We start from the raw sequence: 23,299 nt of genomic DNA on the forward strand, positions 1-23,299 counted from the left end.
CTCTTATTAAAATTTATTTTTCTTTTTTAAAGACTAGGATAATTTTGTTTTGTAACAGGCTGCTCTTTTCTTAGTATTAATGCATGAATGTCCTTTCATGTCATCAGATAGTTTTCCACAGTTTTACCTTAAGTGCTTATGTCCTAGACCATTTAAACCATGATGGTGTCACCTACATGCTCTCTGAACAGGTAGCAGGCTGTTCTAACAGGAAAGGCAATGCTGCGGGTAATTCCCCTGCAGTTAATTCCTCATATAAGTGTACATTATTTCCTTTAAAAACCCAAAGGTAAAAGTGGCTGGGAGAAAGGATTTATAGTTCTGTAAGTTTTGGATGATGTATTTCTGGATTGCCCTTGTGAGAGGGCCATGATGTCATAAGGCCCCTGCAGCCACGGCAACCTGGTTCTTAGAATCCTTCCAGGCCACAACTGACCACAGTTGAGCCTCTGACTGGGTACTGTACTGCAGTGTGGCCAGACCAGGGTCCTTTCTCTCCCCACTACCCGGTCTACGTCTTGTTTTCTCTGTGAATTAAGGTACTGGAGATGGAGAAAGGGTTCCTGGGTCTCTCTTCCCGCGTCTACTGTGGTTCTAAGAGTCGGGGAGCGCTTTAGCCGAGCTCTTCCATGTCCCCAGGTGTCTCTAACGTGGGCTTTCTCCTTCTGTTTGTTTAGACCTGAGGCTGGCCATGCTTCAGGTGCCTAGAGATGGTGACGAAGGAGGCAGGGCCACCTCCGGGAGCGCAGGGAAAGAAGAGCAGCATCACACTTCACCTCAGAAGCTGCTTCTGGATTGTAGCCTCTGCGGGAAGGTGTTCAGCCGCGCCAGCTCTCTTAACAAGCACTACCTGACGCACAGCCAGGATCGGAAACACGTTTGCGGAATCTGCAGCAAGGCCTTTAAGCGCAAGGACCACCTGTATGTAGGAGTCTGGTCACCAACATCTGTGCAGGGGCCTGGGGAGGAGGGGGCGTGTTCCTAGGTCATTCTCATCACCTCCCAGATGAGCCTGACGGTGTTGGGTCCCTGTGACCCGTGCTTAGACGAGGACTCTGTGTCTGGGGACAGGTCTGCCACTGCCCTGAACAGGTCACCCTTGCGAGCTCCCAAAGTCACACCAATGAGAAAATCATTGCCTTGATTTGCAGACGGGACATCCCGAGGCAATTTTGTCATGGAGGGAATCGGGTTAACTTTAAAGAGAAATATTTGGAGACAGTGATAGGTGCCTGAGGAGAACCAGCCCGTGTTTATTTGAGGAACATGTACCAGGACTCCACAGGGCATGAGAGATTCCAAAATCCCTGTGCCTAGAATGGGGCAATAGCACATTAACTCTTGTCTCTCTCTTTTAACTCCTGATTTTTTTTTTTTTTTAACTCTTGATTTTAAAAGAAAGCCCATAAGGAGTCTGGAGCAGAATTCCTTTTGTTCCTAATGTCTGGTAAATGATAAGCTTTTCTTGCTAGTGAGGAAGGACAGACAGACTTCCTCAAACCAAGAGACTGGCAAGTGGGAGTCGGCAGTCCTTTGCATTTTATATGCTCCTGGCCTTCCCAGAGGGCTTTGACTGACCCGCCTTCCCACTCATCCTCTCGCCAAGCACCCCCCCGCCAGGGAAAGGCAGCGATTTGCTCATGTCACAGACCGATTAACAGGGAAGCTGGAGATTGGGTCTCTGCCACTCTCCTCAACTGGAGGCCAGGGCCGCCCTTTGGAGAAGGGCTCTGTCATTTATCAGCATGCCCCATGTGCCGCATTGTTAGGACTGTCCAGAGTAGGGCTGCTGGGAACGCAGAGGGTATTTACTCATCTGTTTATGTTATTAATGTAGATGTAAGTATGACATAAACATAGGACATATTTGTATTCCTTTATTTTATAGGAGGCACATTTGACTGTTTTCTAAAATGTTCTGTTTGGGCATCTGTAAATTGTATTTTTTCCTGTGGGGGTTTTCAGGCAGCTGTCTCCTTATAGGAATTCTATGATAGGGGAAAGACTCCTTTGTTAAAGGCAGGATGCTCCCCAAATGAGCTTTTCCTCAAATGTATTCTGCAAAATTGGTTCTTGAGGGCACTAAGAGGAACTATTTCAAAAAACAGTTCTGTGGGCAACTATGTTTCAGAGACATGGCAGGTTAAGCAGATGACCCTCTATCTATCTACCTGCTATGTGGCTGTTACATTTGCTCCCGTGAACCTCCAAGAAGCACACGGTGCTCTGTTGGGACTGACTTGCCAGTGGAGCCCACGTCCTCGGGGAGCCACTCAGGAGGGCTGGTGTTCCTGGGGAACCCATTCTGGGGAACTCTGGCCTGGCTTCTGTTGATTTTTCTCTCAGATAAGGGGTATGCTTAACGGTGAGGGAGAGGGGCGCCCCTTCCAGATGCTTTGACTGTAGCCGGGGGCTGAGTGCAGGTTCTGAACTGTGGTTCTGAGCTCCACTGCCCCTTGTGAGCACTGTTGGGGGAGTCAGGCTCAGGACCCTGCAGTGGGAGGCTGAGCCCCAGTGACCTCTGACTCCCTTCTCGTGTGTGACTCCAGGACTAGGCACTTGCTCACCCACCAGAAGACCAAGCCCTTTGCGTGCAGGGAGCAGGGCTGCAGCAAGAGCTACTGTGATGACCGCTCCCTGCGCCGGCACTACGAGGTCCGGCACGGCTTGTGCGTCCTGAAGGAGGCCCCCCCTGAGGAAGAAGCCTGTGGGGACTCCTCTCCTGCCCACGAGGTGGCCGGCCAGCCTGCTGCGGATGGCCTGCGGTCCCTGGTGCCTCCAGAAGCCAGGTCCCCAGGCCCCCTTTTGCCCAACCGAGAGCCCCTGCGCTCTATTGTAAGCAGCCTGGTCCACCAGGAGATCTCCTCTTCCGGCCCGGTCCTGGCCGGGCCCTCAGATGACGGGGAAGGGAAAAACACAGCCTGTCCCTCCCCACCCTCACTGGGGCCCTACCCCTGCACCCCAGCGGCCCCAGGGACCCTGGGCACTGATGTTCCTGAGGAGTGTCACCCCCTGTGGAAGGAGCCCGCCACTGGGTTCACAGCCATTCACTCCAGGGTAGCAGAGGATGGTGGTCCACACCCAGCTGATTCGGAGCAGCCGCCCCAACTACCGCCCACCCTGGGGAGCGGGCAGGAGGGTGGGACCCTGCCGGCCGGCCTGCCTCTGTTCCAAGGCCAGGCAGCGCCTGCCAGTGCTGAGCCTTCAAACCACGACTTCCAGTGGCTCCAGAACCTGCCAGGCTGCCCCGAGAGCGAAGGGAACGATGTGTTTGCCATCCAGAAGCCCACTTCCGTGTCCCCTCAGGAGGGCTCCGAGTCTGGGCCCAGGCCCAGCAGCACCTCCCTGACGGGGGAGCCCTCGCCCAGCGGTGGCCCCAGTCTGGAGGATGCACTGCCCCTCCCCCCAACACTCCTGAAGGCACCTGGGGAGGCCTCCGATGGCGCTGGATATGCCGGCGAGGAAGGGGACACCAGGGCTTCCAAGAAGAGCGATTCTGACAGCGACTCCTGCTCACGGCAGCACATGGAGGATCCCGGCCTCCAGGAGGCCCTGAAGCCGAGTGGGCTGTCGTCTGACAACACAACGCCGCTCTCCGGGCAGTTGTTCCTGAAGTCGCAGGAGTGTCTGGTGAGTCAAGGGCAGATGCAGGTGCTCCAGATGATCACCAAGTCCCAGGTGTTCATCTCTGGCTCCCAGGTGGCTGTGGCCTCCTCCCAGCAAACTGTGCCTGAGGGCAAGCAGGCTGCGCTGAAGCCACTGCAGGGGCCGCGGACACACCAGCCCCCACCACTGGCACCCACAGTTGACTCCTTCCATCCGGGCCCTGCAAACCCAGAGCCAGAGGGATCCCCGCCCCACAAGAGAAAAACCACGCCCGCCTTCCCCAGAGAGGCCTTGCCCGGCAGCAATAGACGGGACACGAAGGGAGGACCAAAAGTGGCCCCTGTACCATGGGAACCCCCTGGGAATGCAGATGTCTCCTCTCTGGCCAAGCAGCTGAGATCCACGAAAGGGCCCTTAGACCTGCGGGACATTCTCCCCACAGGGGGCCCACAGCAGACCCAGCTAAGTGGGGACAATCCTGCCAGAGCCCAGCTCCCAGGGAAGCAGGCCCAGGTGGAGAATGGCCTGGCCTTGGGGGCCATGAAAGGTGCAAAGGGCCCGGCCTGCTCCCAGGGCAGAGGCCACAGGCTCTTCTCTGGCAACATGTGGGCCCAATGTTTCTTGGACTTCCAGAAGGAGAAGGTGAAAATGAATACGCGCTGTGAGGCCTCTCCCAGCCAGGTGGCCATGGCCTCCTTCTCATCGGCCGGGCCTTCAGTGGACACCCCGCAGGACTCAAAGTCCAAGCTGACGATATCCAACAGGATCCAGGTACCTGACTTTATGCTGTGAGATGAGAGACTCACTCATCACTTGTTTCCGAATTTCTGAGTGTCCAGACATTTTATTTAGTGCCCGTGAGTCCTCAGACCCAGTTTTACAGAGGGGAAGTGAAGGTTTAGAGACATCATGGACCCCCACCAACCTTCCCCGCAAAAAAGCCAGGATGAAGGCTTTGCAAAGTCGCTGGGATGCCCCGTGTCACCTTTCCTCACTGAGTTTTTTCTGCCTGCTTTCCTCTTGCCCTTCTCTTCGTTCTGGGTTTGCCCCTCAAACTCTTCAGAGGATATAATGGTAGAGTTCCTTCCCCCTCAGTATTCCTGCATGAGATGCCATCTCTGGCTGTGGGGCAGGGGTGCCCACATGTGTCAGCACTTGTGCAGCATTAGCCTGGTTCCTTCCCAGGTGGTGGCCACGAGAACTTGGGCGCCAGGCGGTCAGCCGCTTCTCTTTGCAACGTGCTCAGGTCTAGCACCCGACAGCTGTATCCTCTTCGTTTTTAAGCAGCTTTAATATTCATATGCCATCTAATTGACCATTTTAAATCACACCATCTGGTGATCTTTAGTAGTACTAACAAAGGTTGTGCACCATTACCACTTTTTCCACAACATTTTTCATCAACCCAGAAATTAACCCCGCACCCTTAGTCGTCCCCCCAGGTCTCCCCCTAACCTCCCAGCCCCTGGCACCATGAATCTACCCCTGTCTCTATGGATTTGCCTACTCTGGACACTTCATATAATTGAAATCATACACTGTGGCCTTTAATGTCTGCCTTCTTCCACTCAGCATAATGTTTTCAAAGTCCATTCATGTTGTAGCATATGCCACGCTTCGCTTCTTTTTATGTATGAATAATACTCCATTGTGTGGATACATCGCATTTTGTTTATTTATCAGTTGATGGCCATTTGGGTTGTTTCCACTTCTTGGCCATCGTGAATAGTGCTTCTGTGAGCATTCATACAAGTTTTTGTGGGGACATACATTTTCATTTCTCTTGGGAATGACCTAGGGGTGGGATTATCAGTTCATGGGGTAGCTCTGTGCTTAACCATCTGAGAAGCTGCCAGGCTTTTCCAAAGCAGTTGCACCATTTCACATCCCCATCCTCAGTGTACGAGGGCTCCGATTACTCCACAGCCTCATCAGCACTTGCTATTGTCCAATTTTTTTTTTTTTACCATAGCCATTCTAGTGGGTGTGAGGTTCTGCCTCATCATGGTCTGACTCACGAGGCTCTAATGGCTGATGGTGCTGAGCATCTTTTCATGTGCTTATCGGCCATTCATGTCTTCTCCGGTTTGGTGTCTGTTCATATCCTTTGCCCATTTTTGAACCGGGTTATTTGACTTTTGTTAGGCTGTAAGAGTTCTTTACGTATTGTACATACAAGGCCCTTATGAGATGTATAACGTGTAATGACTTTCTCCCATTCTGTGGGTTCTTACTTTATTGATGGTGTCCCTTGATGCAGGGAAGTTTTAAGTTTTGGTAAGTCCAGTTTGTTCTCTGTGTCATCCAAGAAAGCATGGCCTAATCCAAGGTCACGGAGTCACACCTGTGTTTTCTTCTCGGCACCTTGTAGTTTTAGTCCTTGCATATGCCTCATTTTTGATATGTTGGTTCAGATGTATTTTCATCTTCAGGATGGAAATACCTACCAGCTCCCCGATCCAGTGAAGGAGGAGAGCACGGCAGGCGGACGGTAAGTTCAGAAACCCCTCCCTGCCGGGCCTGGGGGCTCAACCTCTCAGGAGTCCTCTGGGGGCTTTTATGTGCTGGCCTTGGGCCAGTGAGTTCTGGATGCTTCAGCCCTGAAGAGGTACATGCCAGGCCACGAAGGAAGGGGGTATCGTCTCCGTTTCTGGGGATTCATCGAGAGTTGTCAGTGGATTAGACATAAAAGAAAAAAAAGAAAAAAACAGAGAATACAGGGGTGGAGTCCCCTTCTCCCGTTCTTCCCCCGTGCCGTGTCTCTCCACAGTAACCAGCAAAATGGAGGCCCTGCAGACTGGGCAGAGTCAAGGAGCGCGTATGTCTGCAAGAATTGCAGCCAGATGTTTTATACAGAGGAGGGGCTAATCAGCCATATGTGTTTTCTCAACGACCAGTGGCAGCCACCTCGAGCGAACCAGGACCAGCAGGTGAAGGGGCGTGCACAGTAGGTTCTGTGCTCGCAGGGCGCTCACAGGCTTTTGGGGAGGGAGTCTGTGGCTGGGTGTCATGGTCTCAGGATGGAGGCGCCCCCCGGGGAAGCCTGGGCAGGGACCAGGGGTCAGGCTGCGCTTCTCTGGGGGGCAGGCCGGTGCTTGAGCCTGGAGCATCCCCTCTGCCGCCTGCCTACGGTTCCTCTTACGCTGCCATCTCTTCCTGTGTTTAGGTGTCGGGCACAGAGTTTTTCAAGCCTCTGAGTCAGGCGCTGAGGGTGGAGGTGGAGGCACAGAGCCCCCCAGGAGCCGTGAAGCCCCCAGATGGCATGAGCACAGCTCCTCTGGGGATGCCTCTGGGCCCAGTGAGCTGGCCCCCGGGGCGCACAGCCAAGGTGGGTGCTGGTTGGTCCTCTTTCTTCCCACTGCTTCCTGCACAACCTGCCAGTGGAAGTCATAGGCAAAGCCCAAACCAGACGCCACAAAAAATCTCTCCAGAACAGCTTGGCTTGCACATTCATTCATTCATTCACCTTCTGGGCCGGCCCTGTGGGGGCAGTGCTGGGGACACCGTGGTGACAGGGATGACCCCAGCCTGGCCTCCTGGGGCTCCCAGTCCATGCGAGTAGATGAACACATGCCAGGCAGTGAGGACTCAGACTGGGCTGGGCTCGGAGGGGGAGCAGAGGGACTGAGGGGACACCAGAGACCCTGCCTGAGGAGGTCAAGGAGGACTTCCTGGAGGAGGGGGTCAGAGCTGAGACTTGGGGGATGAGGAGCAGTAAGATTGGCAGAAAAAGGGGAGATTGTGTGGAGGTGGTTAAGTTCACGGGATCAGCCATTGCAGCCCGTACTGGAGGGTCCCACCTGGAGAAGCCCCCTCCAGGCAGGGCAACAGGGTTCATAGATCCGTTTATCCATCTCACGGAGCTGCTGTCATTTTTCATTTTGTCATGCTGGTGCACTGCATCTCCGGCCCCATCTCTAAGTGCCAGTCTTTTTACCAACTTGACGCTGGCCTCATACATCTCCAAAACCCTGTGTATCAGGGCCTCTCCCTGGGGGGGTGGGCACATGAGGAAGCTTCCAGCATCATCCATCCAGGCCGAGAATCCGGGGTCTGGATCGGGCGTGGTGGCCATGCTCGGCTCCCTTGCTGAGCCCGGCTCGGACAGGGGTGTTGGGTGTTATGTTTCCCTCTGTCTCTGTGGGCAGTGCCCTTGCCGGTACTCGCACCCCCTTGAAGACTGAGCTGTGCACATGTGGCCCCAAGTCACCCCCCTGTGGCTTTGAATTCTCTTCTCCAGGGACAGGACGGAGACCAGGAGGAGAGAGATGGGGAGGAGACCAGCCAGCCCAGAAAGCGGAGAAAGTGCCCCCGACCCAAGGCATCGTTCCTGCCTCCCAACCCTTCTGCCTCTGGGCGGCTGGGCCCTGAAGAAGGCCACCAGAGCTGCCTGCAGTCTCCAGTGCTCCTGGGGGACCACTCCCTGCAGGGACTGTGCCCGCGTTCTCCCGATACACCGCCCCTGGTGCTAAGCCCCATCCGGGAGGGGTCTGGGCTGGATTCCAGCACTCTCTGTTCCATGTCCACTCAGGCTGGTCCTGACAAACTCATCAGCAGCAAGCTTGGTGAGTGAGGCTGGGGCCCGTCATCTCTGACCATCACACGGCAGGCCTGCGATGGGCCAGATCCACCTCAACGTGTAGCATTTGGTCCAGGCGTTTTCTCTGGCCTGTGGCTGTGTCTGGTCTGGGGGTCCCATGGCTGCTCAGAGGTATCCCAGGACCATGTGGAACCAGCAGCCTTCTAGGTGCTGAGAATTTTACAGGCAGAAGGGAAATATAGAGGCCATTTAGCCTGACCACCCTTCTGCCTGTCCTTTTGAAAAATTTTGTTAGCAGCTTTATTGGCACATAATTCACATACCATATGAATCACCCATTAAAGTATACAATGTGTTTTAGTAAATTCAGAGTTGTGCATCCATCGCACTATGTAATTTTAGAGCAATTTCATCACCCCAGAAGCAGCACTGTTTCCATTAGCAGTCATACACCCCCTACTGCCCCCGTCTCCCCAGCCCTGAGCAACCACTAATCATCTCTAATCATCATGGACGCACCTACTCTGGACATTGCATGTAATTGGAATCATACAGTATGCGACATTTGGTGTTTAGTTTGTTCATTTAGCATAATGTTCTCAAAGTTCATCCATGGTACAGCATATACAGTGCTTCAATCCTTTTTATAGCTGAATAATATTCCGTTGTGTGGCTACACAACATTTTATCCATTTATAGCTGATGGGTATTTGGGCTGTTTCCATCTTTTAATGGTTGTGAATAATGCTGTTATGAACATTCACATACAAGTTTTTGTTGGACAAAGGCTTTCATTTCTCTTGAGCTTATGCCTAGGAGTGGAATTGCTGGGTCACTGGTAACTATGTTTAACAGTTGAAAGAACTGCCAGACTGTTTTCCAAAATGGCTGAGCCATGGGAATAAATTTCCATGCACATGGCACGCAAGTTCCAATTTTCCACATCCTTGTCAACGATCCTTACCTTTTTCAATTATAACTCTCCTAGTGGGCATAAGATATCTCATTGTGGTTTTGATGTGTATTTCTCCAATGGCTAATGATGTTGATATCTTCCCATGTGCTTATTGTCCATTTGTGTATTTTCTCAGAAATGTCTATTCAGATCCTTTGCCCCTTTGTAAAATCGAGTTATTATCTTTGTATTACTGAGTTGTAAGAGCTCCCTTTATATTCTGTATGCAAGTCCCTTATTAGATATATGATTTGGGAATTCTCTCCTGTATCATGTCTTGTATTTTCATTTTATTTATGGCATTTGTGGTACAAGAGATTTTATTTTTTGTCACTTGTGCTTTTGGTGTTGTATCTACAGTTTTGCCTGACCAAAAGTCACTTTAAGTCACTTAAGAAAAGAAAATAAATATGCAATTATGCTGACTTTTACTCCTTTTTCTTCTAAGAGCTTTATGATCTTAACTTTTACATTTAGGTCTTGGATCAATTTTAACTTACCTTTTCTATATTATGTGAGATAGGAGTCTAAATTCATTCTTTTGCGTGGGGGTATCAGTTGTTGCAGCACCGCTTGTTAAAGAGATTATTCTTTCCCCCATTGAGCTGGTGTGGCACCTTTGTGGAAATCAACTGACCATAGTGATTTTAGATTTTTCTTCTTTTTTGATACAGACAGTTACAGCTATAAGTTCCCTTGGAGCATTGCATTAGCCACATTCCATAAGTTTTAGTATGTTATGTTCTTCTTTCCTTTATCTCAAAATATTTCCTAATTTCTCTTTTGATTTCTTCTTAAATACACTGATTATTGAGGAGTGTGTTGTTTTATTTCCACATATTTGTGAATTTTCCAAATTGTCTCCTTTTATTGATTTCTAATGTAATTCTACTGCAGTCAGAGAACATGCTTTGTATTAAGTTGGTCCTTTCAAATTTATTGAGACATGTTTTATGAGCTACAATATGTTCTGTCCTGAAGAATGTCCCATGTGCACTTGAGAAGAATATATTCTACTGATGTTGGGTGGAACGCACCAAAAATGCACCTATGTCTTGTTTCATTCTGTGTGGTTGTCCGATCCATTACTGCAAGTACTGAAATCTCCAACTATTGTTTTGAATTGTGTATTTCATACTCAGTTGTGTCAGTTTCTCCTTCATGTATTTTTGGACTCTGTTTTTAGGTGCATGTATGCTTATAATTGTCATAACATCCTGATGGAGTGATTGTTTTTCTCATGATATGACTACAATGTTATTTATCATCACTGCAATAATTTTATCATAATCTCTATGTTTTTTGTTTTAAAGTGTAATTAGCCTAACAGTACCATTCTGCCTCTTTTAAGGTTGTTTACTTGGTATATATTTTCTGACCTTGTATTTTCAAAGTGCTTGTGTTTTTTTAAAATAAACCATGTTTCCTATAGATAATATTAGTTGGATCATACATTTTTTATCTAATGTGAAAACTCTGCATTTTGATTGGTTTATTCAGTCTTGTGTCATTTAATGTTACATTGATATAGGGAGGTTTACATTTGCCTTTATGCATTTCCTTTTCTGAATGTACCTTGCCTTTTTCTCCTTATGTTCCTCTATTCTGGCTTACTTATGTATTAAGTATTTTCTATTGTAACATTTTAATTCCTTTAGCTTTTCATGTTTTTCTTAATCCTTCCTTAGTGGTTCCTCTACAATGTAAATTTACATCTTAATGTCATCAGAATCTCTTCAGATGTATAATAACTTACAGTGAAATACAGAGACACTACTCCTATGGAGCTCAATCTCTCCTAACCATTTGGCTTTTATTATTTATATATGTACATTATATATGTATGTGTGTGGGTGTATAAACCCAGCAATACATTAATTCTTACATTATGCGAATTTGTATTTTGGAACCAAAACTGAGAGAATAAAAGAAAGCAAGCATTCTTTATACAGTTTGTTATATAACATTTTTAGTTACCATTTCTCATCTCTTCATTTATTCCTGTGGATTTGAGTTACTGTATGGAGTGTTATTTCTTTACTCCAATGCGTCTCCCCTTTGTTGTGCTGTTGTTGTCGTATATATGTTTATAAATTACAGGCCTCTAACAGTAGTGTTTTATGCAATTACTTTATAAGTCAATTAAGAAAAGAGAAAAAATATGCAATTATACTGACTTTTATAATTACCTATAGAAGTACATTTACCAGTGTTTTTTGTTTGTTTGGATTCAGATTACTATCTCATGTCATTTTCTTTTTCAGTCTGAAGAACTTCCTGTAGTATTTATTTACATTGTGGAGGTGTAATTCACATGTCATACAATTCATCCCCTTAAAATACACAATAGGGTGGTGGTTGGTATATTCACAGAGCTGTGCCACCATTGCTACCATCAATTTTTGGATATTTTCATCATGTCCCAAGGGAGCCCTGTCCCCAGCCATAGGTAACCACGAATCTACTTTCTGTCTTGTAGTCTCGGCTCTTCTGGACATTTCCTATTAGTGAGAATCATACAATGTGTGATTCCTTGTGTTTTCTTCCAGTTAGCATGAAAACTTAGGGTTTCACCCATGTTGTGTGTATATCAGAACTTCATATCTTTACATGGCTGAATAATTCTCTCCCTTTAATGTTCCTTGTAAGACATGTCTGCTAGAAACAAGTTTCCTCAGTTTTTATTTACCTAAGGATGTCTGTTTTCACCTTAATTTGTGAAAGGTAATTTGATGGATATAAGATTCTTGGTTGAGTTTTTACTTCCAGCAATGAGAACATGTTGTCCCCACTGCCTTCCAACTGGTATCATGTCCGATGAGAAGTCAGCTGTTAATCTTACTGGAGTGTACATGTATATCATGTTATTTTTCTCTTTTTGCCTTCAAAATCTTTATCTTTGGCTTTCAGTATTTTGCCTATGATGTGCCCAGATGGAGAGCCCTTTGTGTTTATGCTATTTGGAATTTATAGAGTTTCTTGGATGTATGTATTGTTTTTTGGTCACATTTTGGGCATTTTCTGCTATTAAATACTTTAAATATTTTTCTGTTCCTTTCTCCACTCCTCCTTGTATTCCCATTACACATGTTGCTACACTTATTGATGCCCCACATTTGTCTGTGGCTGTTCGTTTTCCTTCATTCATTTATTTTTCTCTCTGTTCTTCAAAATTCATAATTTCCATGGATCTCGCTTTAAGTTGGCTGCTGGTTACCTCTGCCAGCTCCAATCTGCATTTTGGTTATGGATCTTAACTCCAAGATTTCCATTTGTTTCTTTAAAAAAACAATTTCTACCTCTTAATAGTTTTCTCTCTTTGTTGAGCATTTTTCATTTTACCTTCCTTTAGCTCTTTAGGCATGAGAGCTGGGAGGAGAGGGACCCCCTGTGTCCCTGGCTGCACCTCCCTGGAGTAGAGCCCTCCAAGTAGAGCTTCTGATACACAGTGCATGGGGTTGGTAGGTAAGGGAGCAAGTCATGGCTCAGGTGCCACAAACTCACTATTCCTACTGACATTTACTCAGTTGTCCTGAATGAATATTTCTTAAAATGCTGTATACCTTCAGGATAACTTCTGGAGACTTTAACTGCTTTAAAAATAATTTTTACCTGTTCCTTTGTTGATTTACAATTTGTCTTTCTAGAACTCCTATTCCTCTTCCACATGATCTTTTTAACAATTTTTGTTGTGGCTAGAAGAGTTAACGTAAGACGTAATGTCTAACAGATGTTTTAAGTGTTCAATATATTATTGTTGGCAGTGCCGCACAGAAGATCTCTAGAGTTTATTCATCTTCCTTAATTGAGACTTTATACACCTTGTTTAGTAACTCCCCATTTCCCACGACCCTAACCCTGGCCACCACCATTCCACCCTTTGGTTATATGGATTTGACTACTTTAGATACTACATGTTAAGTGTATTCATGCAGTATTTCTCTTTCTGTGACTGGCTTATTTCATTTAATGTTCTCAAGGGGTTCATCCATGTTGTTGCATATTGCAAAATTTCCTTTTTTCAAGGCTAAATAGGATTCCATTGTATGTATAAACCACATATTTTTTACCCATTCATATGTCGATGGGCATCTTGGTTGTTTCCACATCTTAGCTATTGTGAATCACGTTGCAGTGAACATGGGAGTGCAGGTGTCTCGTTGAGAGCCCGATTTTAGTCCTTTTGGGTCAATACCCACAAGTGGGGTTGCTGGATCAAATGGTAGTTCTGTTGTTAGTGTTCTGACGGCGCTCCCGTAATTGCAAGCTTGGAAACCCTGCTTTCAGCTGCTCTACAAAAGCAGGTAGAAGGGGCCCCTGCATCCCTTCCAGTCAGTGTTCTTGAAGCTTTCTGTTGCGTGTTTTCTAGATCAACTGGATGACTCTTCTGGCAACCATGTTATCACGGATGACACCAAGCCCCACATTCGAATGTGAGTTTGAACAGACTTAGAACCTGGGGGTCCTACCAAAGTGGGGATATTCTTACCCTCCTTGTGTGCCCTCAGAGCTCCTTCCTCACAGGGGCGTTAGCTCCTCTCTGGGAGAGAAGTGGTAGATTTCTCTGGGTGTATGTGGGAAGTTCCTCCAATATTCATTCTGTCTGGGCATCCCATAGTTGGGCCCACGGGGACAAATGCACAGGACCCGGGGATATAGGTAGAATTGGTGAAGGCACATGTGAGGCTTGAGTATCCATGGAATGTGACTAGAGGGATGTGGCCATGGGTGTAGAAGCATGCCAGGCATCAGCATACACCTCCCCTGTCCTGGACCCCTAGAGGGGAACCTGAGGGAGAAACCTAGTGATAAGGAAAATTGGAGGAAGGGAGTGTAGCTGGACGGTATCTAGAACACTTGTCCATGTCTGTCCGGGGTGACGAATACTCAGCAGATGCATCTGGGAGATGACAGACGTTTCCACAGAGCAGGGTTGTGGCCTGAGAGCAGGGCACGTCACACATCTCCGTCCTTAGTCACATGTGTATGTCTCGTGTGTGGCCTCATTTCAGACGCATCAGGAGAGGAAAGAAGTTTCAAGCCGAGATTCCGGAGCTCCAGGAGCGCCCTACAGCCGAGACCATTGAACCTGGGGCTTCACTGGTCTGGAAGCCATCGGACGATGTGACGGGCGTTCCAGAAACACCAGATAGAGGTGGCTGAGACATGGGGGCCAAATTCCCAAGGTTACCCCCCCTTCCCTCATCTCCAAGGAGTTCCTCCTCCCAGGTCTCACCTGGACCAAGAAGCAGTATCCCTGGGTGGGGTAGCAGGCTGTGGGACCGGGACTTCTCCTCCCGCCCCCCATTCTTCTCATGCAGTAACCATCCAGGTCATCCTGAGCAGGTTCCAGGAGTAGGGTTTCTGCCTTCCTCCCTGTCCCTCCCGTCACTTACAGTGAAATACGGAAACATTAATACTATACAGCTCTATTTCTCCGAACCCTCTTGCTCTTATTATTCATATATGTACTTTATATATGTATGTTTATGTGAGTGTGTGTGTATATAAACCCAGCAAAACATCAATTCTTATATTATACAATTTTGTTTTATGTAACAAAAACTGAGAGAATCAGCGGATGCAAGCATTATTTATACAGTTTGTTATATAACATTTTTAGTTCCCATTTCTCATCTCTTCATTTATTCCTGTGGATTTGAGTTACTGTATGCAGTGCTATTTCTTTACTCCAATGCATCTCCCCTTTCTTGTGCTGTTGTTGTCATATATATGTTTGTAAATTACAGGCCTGTAACAGTAGTGTTTTATGCAATTACTTTTTAGTTCAATTAAGAAAAGAGAAAAAGTATGCATTTAGACTGAGGTTTATAATTACCTATATAAGTACCTTTAGCAGTGTTTTTTGTTTCTTTGTTTGGATTCAGATTACCATCTCATGTCATATTCTCTTTCAGTCTGAAGAACTTCCTGTAGTATTTATTTTCATTGTGGATGTGTAATTCACATGTCATACAATTCATCCCCTTAAAATAAACTATACATTGTTAGTTGGTATTTCACTGAGCTGTGTGTGCAACCATTGCTACCATCAATTTTTGGATATTTTCATCATGTCCAAGGGAGCCCTGTACTCAGTAGTCACTTGTCCCTCCCCTCTCGACCCTGTCCCCAGCTGTAGGTAACCAAAAATCTACTTTCTGTCCTGTAGACTTGGCTCTTCTAGACATTTCATATAAGTGGGAATCATACAATGTGTGCTTCTTTGTGTTTTCTTCCAGTTAGCATGAAAACTTAGGGTTTCACCCATGTTGTGTATATCAGAACTTCATTTCTTTTCATGGCTGAATAATTCTCTCCCTTTAATGTTCCTTGTAAGATACGTCTGCTAGCAACAAGTTTCCTCAGTTTTTATTTACCTAAGGATGTCTTTTTCCACCTTCATTTGTGAAAGGTAATTTGCCGGATATAAGATTCTTGGTTGAGTTTTTACTTCCAGCAATGAGATCATGTTGTCCCACTGCCTTCCAACTGCTGTCATGTCCGATGAGAAGTCAGCTGTTAATCTTACTGGAGTGTACGTGTATATCACGTTATTTTTCTCTTTTTGTTTTCAAGCTCTTTATCTTTGGCTTTCAGTATTTTGCCTATGATGTGCCCAGATGGAGAGCTCTTTGTGTTTATGCTACTTGGAGTTTATAGAGTTTCTTGGATGTATGTACTGTTTTTTGGTCACATTTTGCACATTTTCTGCCATTAAATACTTTAAATATTTTTCTGTTCCTTTCTCCACTCCTCCTTGTATTCCCATTGCATGTGTTGCTGCACTTATTGATGTCCCACATTTGTCTGTGGCTCTTCGTTTTCCTTCATTCATTTATTTTTCTCTCTGTATTTTTTTTTTCTTTACTCTTTGTATTTTCAGAAGTCCTAGTCCTCTTCCACATGATCTTTTTAACAATTATTGTTGTGACAAGAAGAGTGAACATAAGACCTACCCTCTAACGAATCTTTTAAGTGTTCAATATAGTATTGTTGGCAGTGCCATACAGCAGATCTCTAGAGTTTATTCATCTTGCTTAACTGAGACTATACATTCCTTGGTTAGTAACACCCCATTTCCCACAACCCTAAACCTGGACATCACCATTCCTCTCTTTTTATATGGATTTGACTATTTTAGATGATACTACATCTTAAGTGCATTCATGCAGTATTTCTCTTTCTGTGACTGGCTTATTTCATTTAATGTTCTCAAGGGTTCATCCATGTTGTTGCATATTGCAAAATGTCCTATTTTCAATGCTAAATAGGATTCATTGTATGTATAAACCACATATTCTTTACCCATTCATATGTCAATGGGCATTTTGGGAGTTTCAACATCTTAGCTATTGTGAATCACGTTGCAGTGACCATGGGAGTGCAGGTGTCTCTTTGAGACCCCGATTTCTGTCCTTCTGGGTCAATTCCCACACGGGGGGTTGCTGGATCATACGGTAGTTCTATTGTTAGTGTTCTGAGGGAGCTCCCGACCTTGCAAGCTTGGAAACCCTGCTTTCAGCTGCTCTACAAAGGCAGGCAGAAGGGGCCCCTGCATCCCTTCCAGTCCGTGGTCTTGAAGCTTTCTGTTGCATGTTTTCTAGATCTAGTGAATGACGCTTCTGGCATCTGCGCATTCGAGGATGACACGGAGCTCAGCACTGAACCGTGAGTTGGAACAGACTTAGATCCTGGGGGTCCTACCAAAGTGGGGATATTCTTACCCTCCTTGTGTGCCCTCAGAGCTCCTTCCTCACAGGGGTGTTAGCTTCTCTCTGGGAGAGAAGTGGTAGATTTCTCGGGGTGTATGTAGGAAGTTCCTCCAATGTTCCTTCTTTCTGGGCATCCCATAGTTGGGCCCACGGAGACAAATGCCCAGGACCCTGGGGATATAGGTAGAACTGGTGATAGCACATGTGAGGCTTGAGTATCCATGGAATGTGACTAGGGAGATGTGGCGATGGGTTTAGAAGCATGCCAGGCATCAGCATACACCTCCCCTGTCCTGGACCCCAAGAGGGGCCCTTGAGGGAGAAGCCTGGTGGTAAAGAAAATTGGAGGAAGAGAGTGTAGCTGGACGGTATCTAGAACACTTGTCCATGTCTGTCCGGGGTGACGAATACTCAGCAGATGCATCTGGGAGATGACAGGTTTCCACAGAGCAGGGTTGTGGCCTGAGAGCAGGGCACGTCACACATCTCCGTCTTATTTCCCATCTTAGTCACATGTGTATGTCTCGTGTGTGGCCTCATTTCAGACACATCAGGATAGGAGGCGAGTTTCAGGCTGAGATCCCGGAGCTCCTGGAGCGCCCTCCTGCTGAGACCGATGAAGATGGAGCTTCTCTCGTCTGGAAGCCATGGGACGATATTACAAGCAATCCAGAAACACTGGATAGAGGTGGCTGAGACATGGGGGCCAAATTCCCAAGAGTAACCCCCCTTCCCTCATCTCCAAGGAGTTCCTCCTCCCAGGTCTCACCTGGACCAAGAAGCAGTATCCCTGGGTGGGGTAGCAGGCTGTGGGACCAGGACTTCTCCTCCCGCCCCTCATTCTCCTCATGCAGTAACCAGCCAGGCCATCCTGAGCAGGTGCCAGGAGCAGGGTTCCTGCCCTTCCACCCCGTCCTTCCCTTCGCCTGCTTTTCAGGGATCTGTGAGGGAGACAGGGACAAGGAGCCCCTCCCTGTGCTTTTGGGGACATGTCCTCCCCGATATTCACTGACTCCCTGTGTCTCCCATCTCTCACGCTTGGCTGGGGACGTTTGCTGGGAACAGTGACTGAACTCTGCAACTTGGCCTGCTCCAGCACGATGCCAGGAGGGGGCACCAACCTGGAGCTCGCTCTGCACTGCCTGCACGAAGCCCAGGGTGACGTCCCGGTGAGCTAGAGGCATGGGCGGGATTGGTGGGTCCCTGGGAAGACCCTGCCCTGCTGAGGCTGGGGATCTGGTGCATGTAACGTGCCATCTGTGGGCTTTGCGGCTCATGAAAACTGAGAAAGGCCACCCATCCTTTTCCCCAGTGGCTGTGGGGTTGATGTCCTTGTCAGTTGTAGGGCAAGTGTGTAGATGGGGCTCAGTTAGTCATTTATTTACCTGGAGCAGCAGCAGAGCACCAGGTTCCTCCGAGATCGCAGGGGCATGGGGATTGGAGCCGAGTAGACTGACTCAGGTCCTGTAATGATCTGGTTTATTGATGGAGCTTTATCTTTTTAATTAAAAACCCATGTACGAAAACCCCTGATGCAACAAAAATATCTGCTTCCTCCAAGGACCCGCTTGACCATTCTGAAGTTTAGAAAATAAAAAGTCCCACTCTGAGTAGTGGGAAGGGAGGTCAAGTCACCTGAGTTAGGGCCCCAGGAGTCAGTGTTGGCAACTGTACTTTTCCTCAGGTTGCAAGGCAGTGGGCGGCGCAGAGCAGGTGCTCAGCCAAGGAACCAGCACATGTTTGTTGGCCCTCATGAGTGTCGTGGCCCTGGGGCACGGCTCGCTTTGGGGCCCCACTCGGTCTAATGCTCTGCCTCCACCATTTTTGAAATTAACAAATTTTCTAAAAGGGGCCTGCATTTTCATTCTGTGCTGGGCCCTGCAGGTTCCACGGCCAGTTCCGATCGGGTTTACACTGGTGAGCGGGACAAAATCCTTCTCTGTGGGGCTTACATTTTAATTTTAGGACAGTCAAAGGGAAATCTGTTTTCAAAAATTGTTAGTGGTTAGTGCTATGAAGAAAATACAATGGGGCGTGGCACAGGCAGGGCTCCTCCAAATGCCAGTCCTTGACGAAGGAAGGAGCTGGTGCCGGAATAAATCTGCACACTGCTTCCTTCATCAAGAAAACCCTACTGAGAAAAACCCCAGCTGCACTCAGCAGTATGCGTAGTGACGGAGCCGGCATGTCCACTGCAGTTCACAGGCCGCGGCCAGTCCACGGCCCCACCACGCACTGAGTAGCCGTGGAGCGTGGGAGGCTTTAGGGGGGCCTGTCAGTGCTTTTCAAATGAATGAAGGGATGAAGGCAGGCCTCCACCTCATCTTCCCTCCCTCAGAAAGTAGCCTGCTTTCCTTCCTGCTCCAGGTGGCCCTAGAGACCCTCCTACTGAGCGGACCCCAGAAGCCGCCGACTCACCCTCTCGCCAACTATCACTACGCAGGTACTGGAGCGAGGCTGCGGGGGTGGGTGTGCCCGGCTAGTAACCAAAGCCAGTCGGTCTCGGTGGCAGGCTCTGCTTGTGCCCCTGGGCGTGCTCTTGGGGCCCTCCTTCTCCTGCCTTTCCAGAAGGGTATTTCCTCTCCAGGGGACCTCAGGGGGTGCCTCTCTCTCCTGGCTGGGTCCTCCCTTCCCCCTTCCAGGGGTTCCCTCACCGTCTGTGCCCAGCCAGGAAAGGGGTCCCCTGGCCAGGGAGAGGTGAAGGCGGGCTCAGATGCAGTGGCTGAGCACCCCAGCCTGGGAGTCAGGCAACTGGGGGTCCCTGCCTCCCGTTGGCAAGTCTGTTAACCAATGGAAGCCTTGTTATTGCATCTGTAAAGTGGGGATAGTACTGATCCCAACCTGCTAAGGTTTTTCTAAGGATTGTATGAGATAAAACAGAATTCTTGGCACATCATTGGTACTCGGTAATGACAGCTTTAAAAAGGGCAGGCTGCATTTCAGTCATGGCTGTGGCCGCAGAACTGTCCTTCTCCCTCCTGTTACTCCGATAGGTTCAGACGTCTGGACCCCCACAGAGAAGGAGCTGTTTAATAAGGCATTCCAGGCTCATAAGAACAACTTTTCCTTGATACACCAGATGGTAAGGTGTACGTGGGTGGGCTGGTGTAGACAAGGACTCATCTCTCACCGCTGAGAGGAGCTAGAGCTGGAGGGCCTATCTGGGTGACACGCTGTTCACACTGTAAACTGCTTGTAGTTTATAAAGCCACTGATGTGAACAACTCCAGAGAGTACAGAAATGCCATCACGTGCTCAAAGTCCTCCACACCCATCCCCGTCATCCTACTTCTGAATGATGACCTCTGACTTTGGTTGGGCACCTCAGGCATTTGCCCGTACAGATCTTACATGCACATACACATGTATTTAGAAAAGGATGCGAGCATACTACACTTAATGTCTGCTGATGTTTTTTGTTCTTTTAACTTGATACACACAAAACTGCACGTAACCAAGATGTAAGATTTGATGTTTATACCCGCAAAACCATCACCATGATCAAGATAAGAAACACATTCATCACCCCCAAAAGGTTCCTCCTACCCCCGTGATAAATCCGTTTTTCCTACCACCCCTGTCCCTAATCACCTCCTTATCTTCTTTCTGTCACTATAAGTTAGTTTGCATTTTCCAGTGTTTTCTATCAATCCTGCAGCATGTGCACTGCTTGTCTGCCTTGTGTGGCTTCTTACACTCAGCATCACTATTTTGAGGTCCATCCATGTTACTGTGTGGACCCTTTTTCTTGCTGAGGAGTATTCCATTGTGTGGATGTAACACAGTTCGTTTAATCATTCACCTACTGAGGGACATCTGCGTGGTTTCCAGGTATCTGCAATTATAAAAAAAGCTGCTGTGAACATTCACATTCAAATCTCTACATGACCAAGTAGTGTTGGTGGCGGGGCAGGTGGTAAATACTTAGGAAAGGAATGAGTGGCTCACATGATAGGTGTACACTGAACTTTTTCAAGAAAGTGCCTTTTCATCTACTTCTTCCAGGTGGTTCTTTACCCAGTTTTGGGTCACCTCATACGCACATGCTGGTCAGCACATTGCTGAACGCTCGAGGGGAGCGCCCCCCAGATCTGTGGAAGTTTCGTCTGTGCAGCTCTCTTCCCTGTCCTGCCTTGTCCTGTGAACTCTCACCGCCTTGTTCTCCCAGAACCCCCCCTCCCATCTCAGCTCAGGAAGCCCACCGGGTTCTGCCCGGACCCCTCTCCCCAGACAATGGCCTGGAAACTCTCTCAGGGTGTAGTGTGTAGGGACAGTGGGGGCTTATTTTCTGTCTCTCAGAAAGACTTGTTTTTGGCTTGCCTAGCGTCTCACCAAACATCATTTCAGACATTTTGACTGTTTCTTCTCATTGTTTTCAGTGGGAAGCTCAGTGTAGCTCCTGCTGCTCCATCTTGTTTGGAAGCAGAAGTCCAAGTTCTTTTTTTTTCTTCTAATGTAGTGATATTTCTTAGGCAGAGGATTTACTACTCTGGCTCCTAGTCTTTGAAGATATACAGAGCTGAAAAAATTTCACATGGAGAAAGTATTTTCTGAAGTGAGCCCCACATCTTAAATGGCCAATTTAATTTTCCTGAGAAATAGCTTTCCTAGAGCAATTAAACTTTCCTGTTCTGCTTTGTTTTTACAGAAGTTATTATTAATGGGGTCCATTCTTAGTGGGGGGAGAGCACATGTTGGAGTCTGAATGCCCAAGGATCCAACTGTGCCCTGAAAACCCCTCCTCTCATGGGCCCCTTATCTGTGTGCTGTAGGGCTCTGCCTGGCTGTTGCAAAGGCTTTGTGGTACCTGCTGATGAGGGCATCCTGCTGCAGGGAGTCCCAGCTGGTAAATGCATAGCCATTAGTCCTGACGTCACAGTGAGCACCTGTGTAGGGAGCCCTCGTGTACACCTTCCCGTAGGGAAGGCCTCCCGGGATTGACGTGGGGCTCAGAGAGCGTGCAGAGCTTGGACGGTGCTGGCTACGGTGGCTTTACCCTGAGCAGGACTCTGTGCTTCTGTGCTTCTTGTAGCCCAGGGGCGTGCCAAGCCCAAGGGGAGAGACATTCCAGGAGAGCTTTCAGAAAGTGCCTAGCCCCATGGCGAGGGGGCGTGTGAGGCAGTGCCCAAAGCCCGCTGCTGTTTTCTTTCACCAGGTCCAGACAAAGACCGTGGCCCAGTGTGTTGAGTACTACTACACCTGGAAAAAGAGGGTCAGGTTTACTACCTCTTCTCGGGCCCCAGGACTGAAAAAGAGGGTCAAAAGAAAGCTGGCCGAGGCAGACCCAACAGAAGCAAAGGTAGGGGATTCTGGGGCAAGGGGGTCTCACTGGAGTTCAGTGCTGGTCTGAAGACCTACTGACCACCCAGGTCGGGGTGGGGAAGGGGCCCCTACAGAGGAAAGCATCACCCTCAGAAGGGTGGAAGGTGGGCACCCTGATGTCATTTCTGCCCCTTCTGCAGGCCACTTGCAACCCTAAGAAGAGACCCAACCACCATCCAACCGCTGAGTTGAAGACAGCGACGGAGAGTGGCAGGGGAGAATCCGTCATCACCGCCAGCCCAAGTGCTGCTCCCAAGCGGACCCCTGAGCCTCTGGAGCGCGTCCAGGGCCAAGGCGCTTTTCCCTGTGGGGAGTGTGAGAGGTGGGCACCAGCCCTGTCCCCGGATGCACCCGCACAGCCTGCCCTCTGTCCCCGTGGCCCTCAGCCCACGTTCCCCCTGCTCTGACCCATGTCCTCTGCTGACTCTGCAGGGTGTTTGACAAGATAAAGAGTCGAAATGCCCACATGAAGCGGCACCGGCTTCAGGACCCCGTGGAAAGAACTGACGGGGAGGAGAGGCCAGCGAAGGCCCTTAAGCTGCAAGAGGAGGAGAAGGAGGAGGAAGGGGAGACGGGGCCTGACATGGACCCCTTGCAGTGGTGATTTGGGCCGTGAACCGGGGCCAGGCAGCGTATCATCGTGATGAGGACCTCGGGCCATCACCTCTCCCTTTAGCCTCCCCGAGGTGTTCAGGGCATCCCTCTGCCTCCACCCCCACCCCCCGACCCCTGACCAGCTCAGCTTGTCCACCTTAGACCGATGGGCACCGTGACGGAGCAGCGCGCAGCATGGTTTCCATACACACACCATTTACGCTGCATCTGATTTTTCCTGCTCTTCCAAGTGTGTCCCAGGGTCACGTGTCACAGTTAGGCTTCCTAGTCTGTTTCTCCAGTGATCCTTTTGGTTATATCTCAGACCCAGCCTTCCATCACAACCGCGGAGGTTATTTAAGAACTATTGGATGGTTTACTCCACAGGCACACATGAGTTTCAAAGCCTCACTCACTTGTTTCAGTAAAATGAAAAGGGCAGCTCCTTTTACACGTGAACCTGCTCAGCCAATTTACAACTTAGCCTTCAACTTCTCCGGGCTGAGCAGACATCAACCGTGCAAACTGAGTATGTTTCCTCCTTCCTCTCCCATTACTTAACTTAGT

At 48.4% G+C, this 23,299-nt stretch overlaps 1 protein-coding gene and 1 long non-coding RNA gene across 2 annotated transcripts in view; one reads left to right on the forward strand and one right to left on the reverse strand.

The window, feature by feature from the left end:
- The first annotated feature begins 468 nt into the window (after positions 1 to 468).
- LOC130681008 (zinc finger protein 541-like) lies at positions 469 to 22,788 on the forward strand. The gene is made up of 13 exons (XM_057492964.1): positions 469 to 921; positions 2,550 to 4,377; positions 6,039 to 6,097; positions 6,377 to 6,536; positions 7,847 to 8,171; positions 16,709 to 16,772; positions 17,362 to 17,504; positions 17,882 to 17,985; positions 19,184 to 19,259; positions 19,810 to 19,898; positions 21,972 to 22,115; positions 22,279 to 22,460; positions 22,571 to 22,788. Exons 1-13 carry the CDS (start codon positions 692 to 694, stop codon positions 22,740 to 22,742), a joined length of 3,576 nt encoding a protein of 1,191 aa, XP_057348947.1. The 5' UTR covers positions 469 to 691; the 3' UTR covers positions 22,743 to 22,788.
- Positions 20,363 to 23,299, reverse strand: part of LOC130681009 (uncharacterized) — a 56,440-nt gene continuing 53,503 nt past the window's right edge. Inside the window, exon 3 of the long non-coding RNA XR_008994045.1 lies at positions 20,363 to 20,651. This is a non-coding gene — a long non-coding RNA (uncharacterized LOC130681009). The remainder of the gene's footprint in view (positions 20,652 to 23,299) is intronic.

Source organism: Manis pentadactyla, chromosome 15, assembly GCF_030020395.1.
Source record: "Manis pentadactyla isolate mManPen7 chromosome 15, mManPen7.hap1, whole genome shotgun sequence".
Classification (NCBI taxonomy): domain Eukaryota; kingdom Metazoa; phylum Chordata; class Mammalia; order Pholidota; family Manidae; genus Manis; species Manis pentadactyla.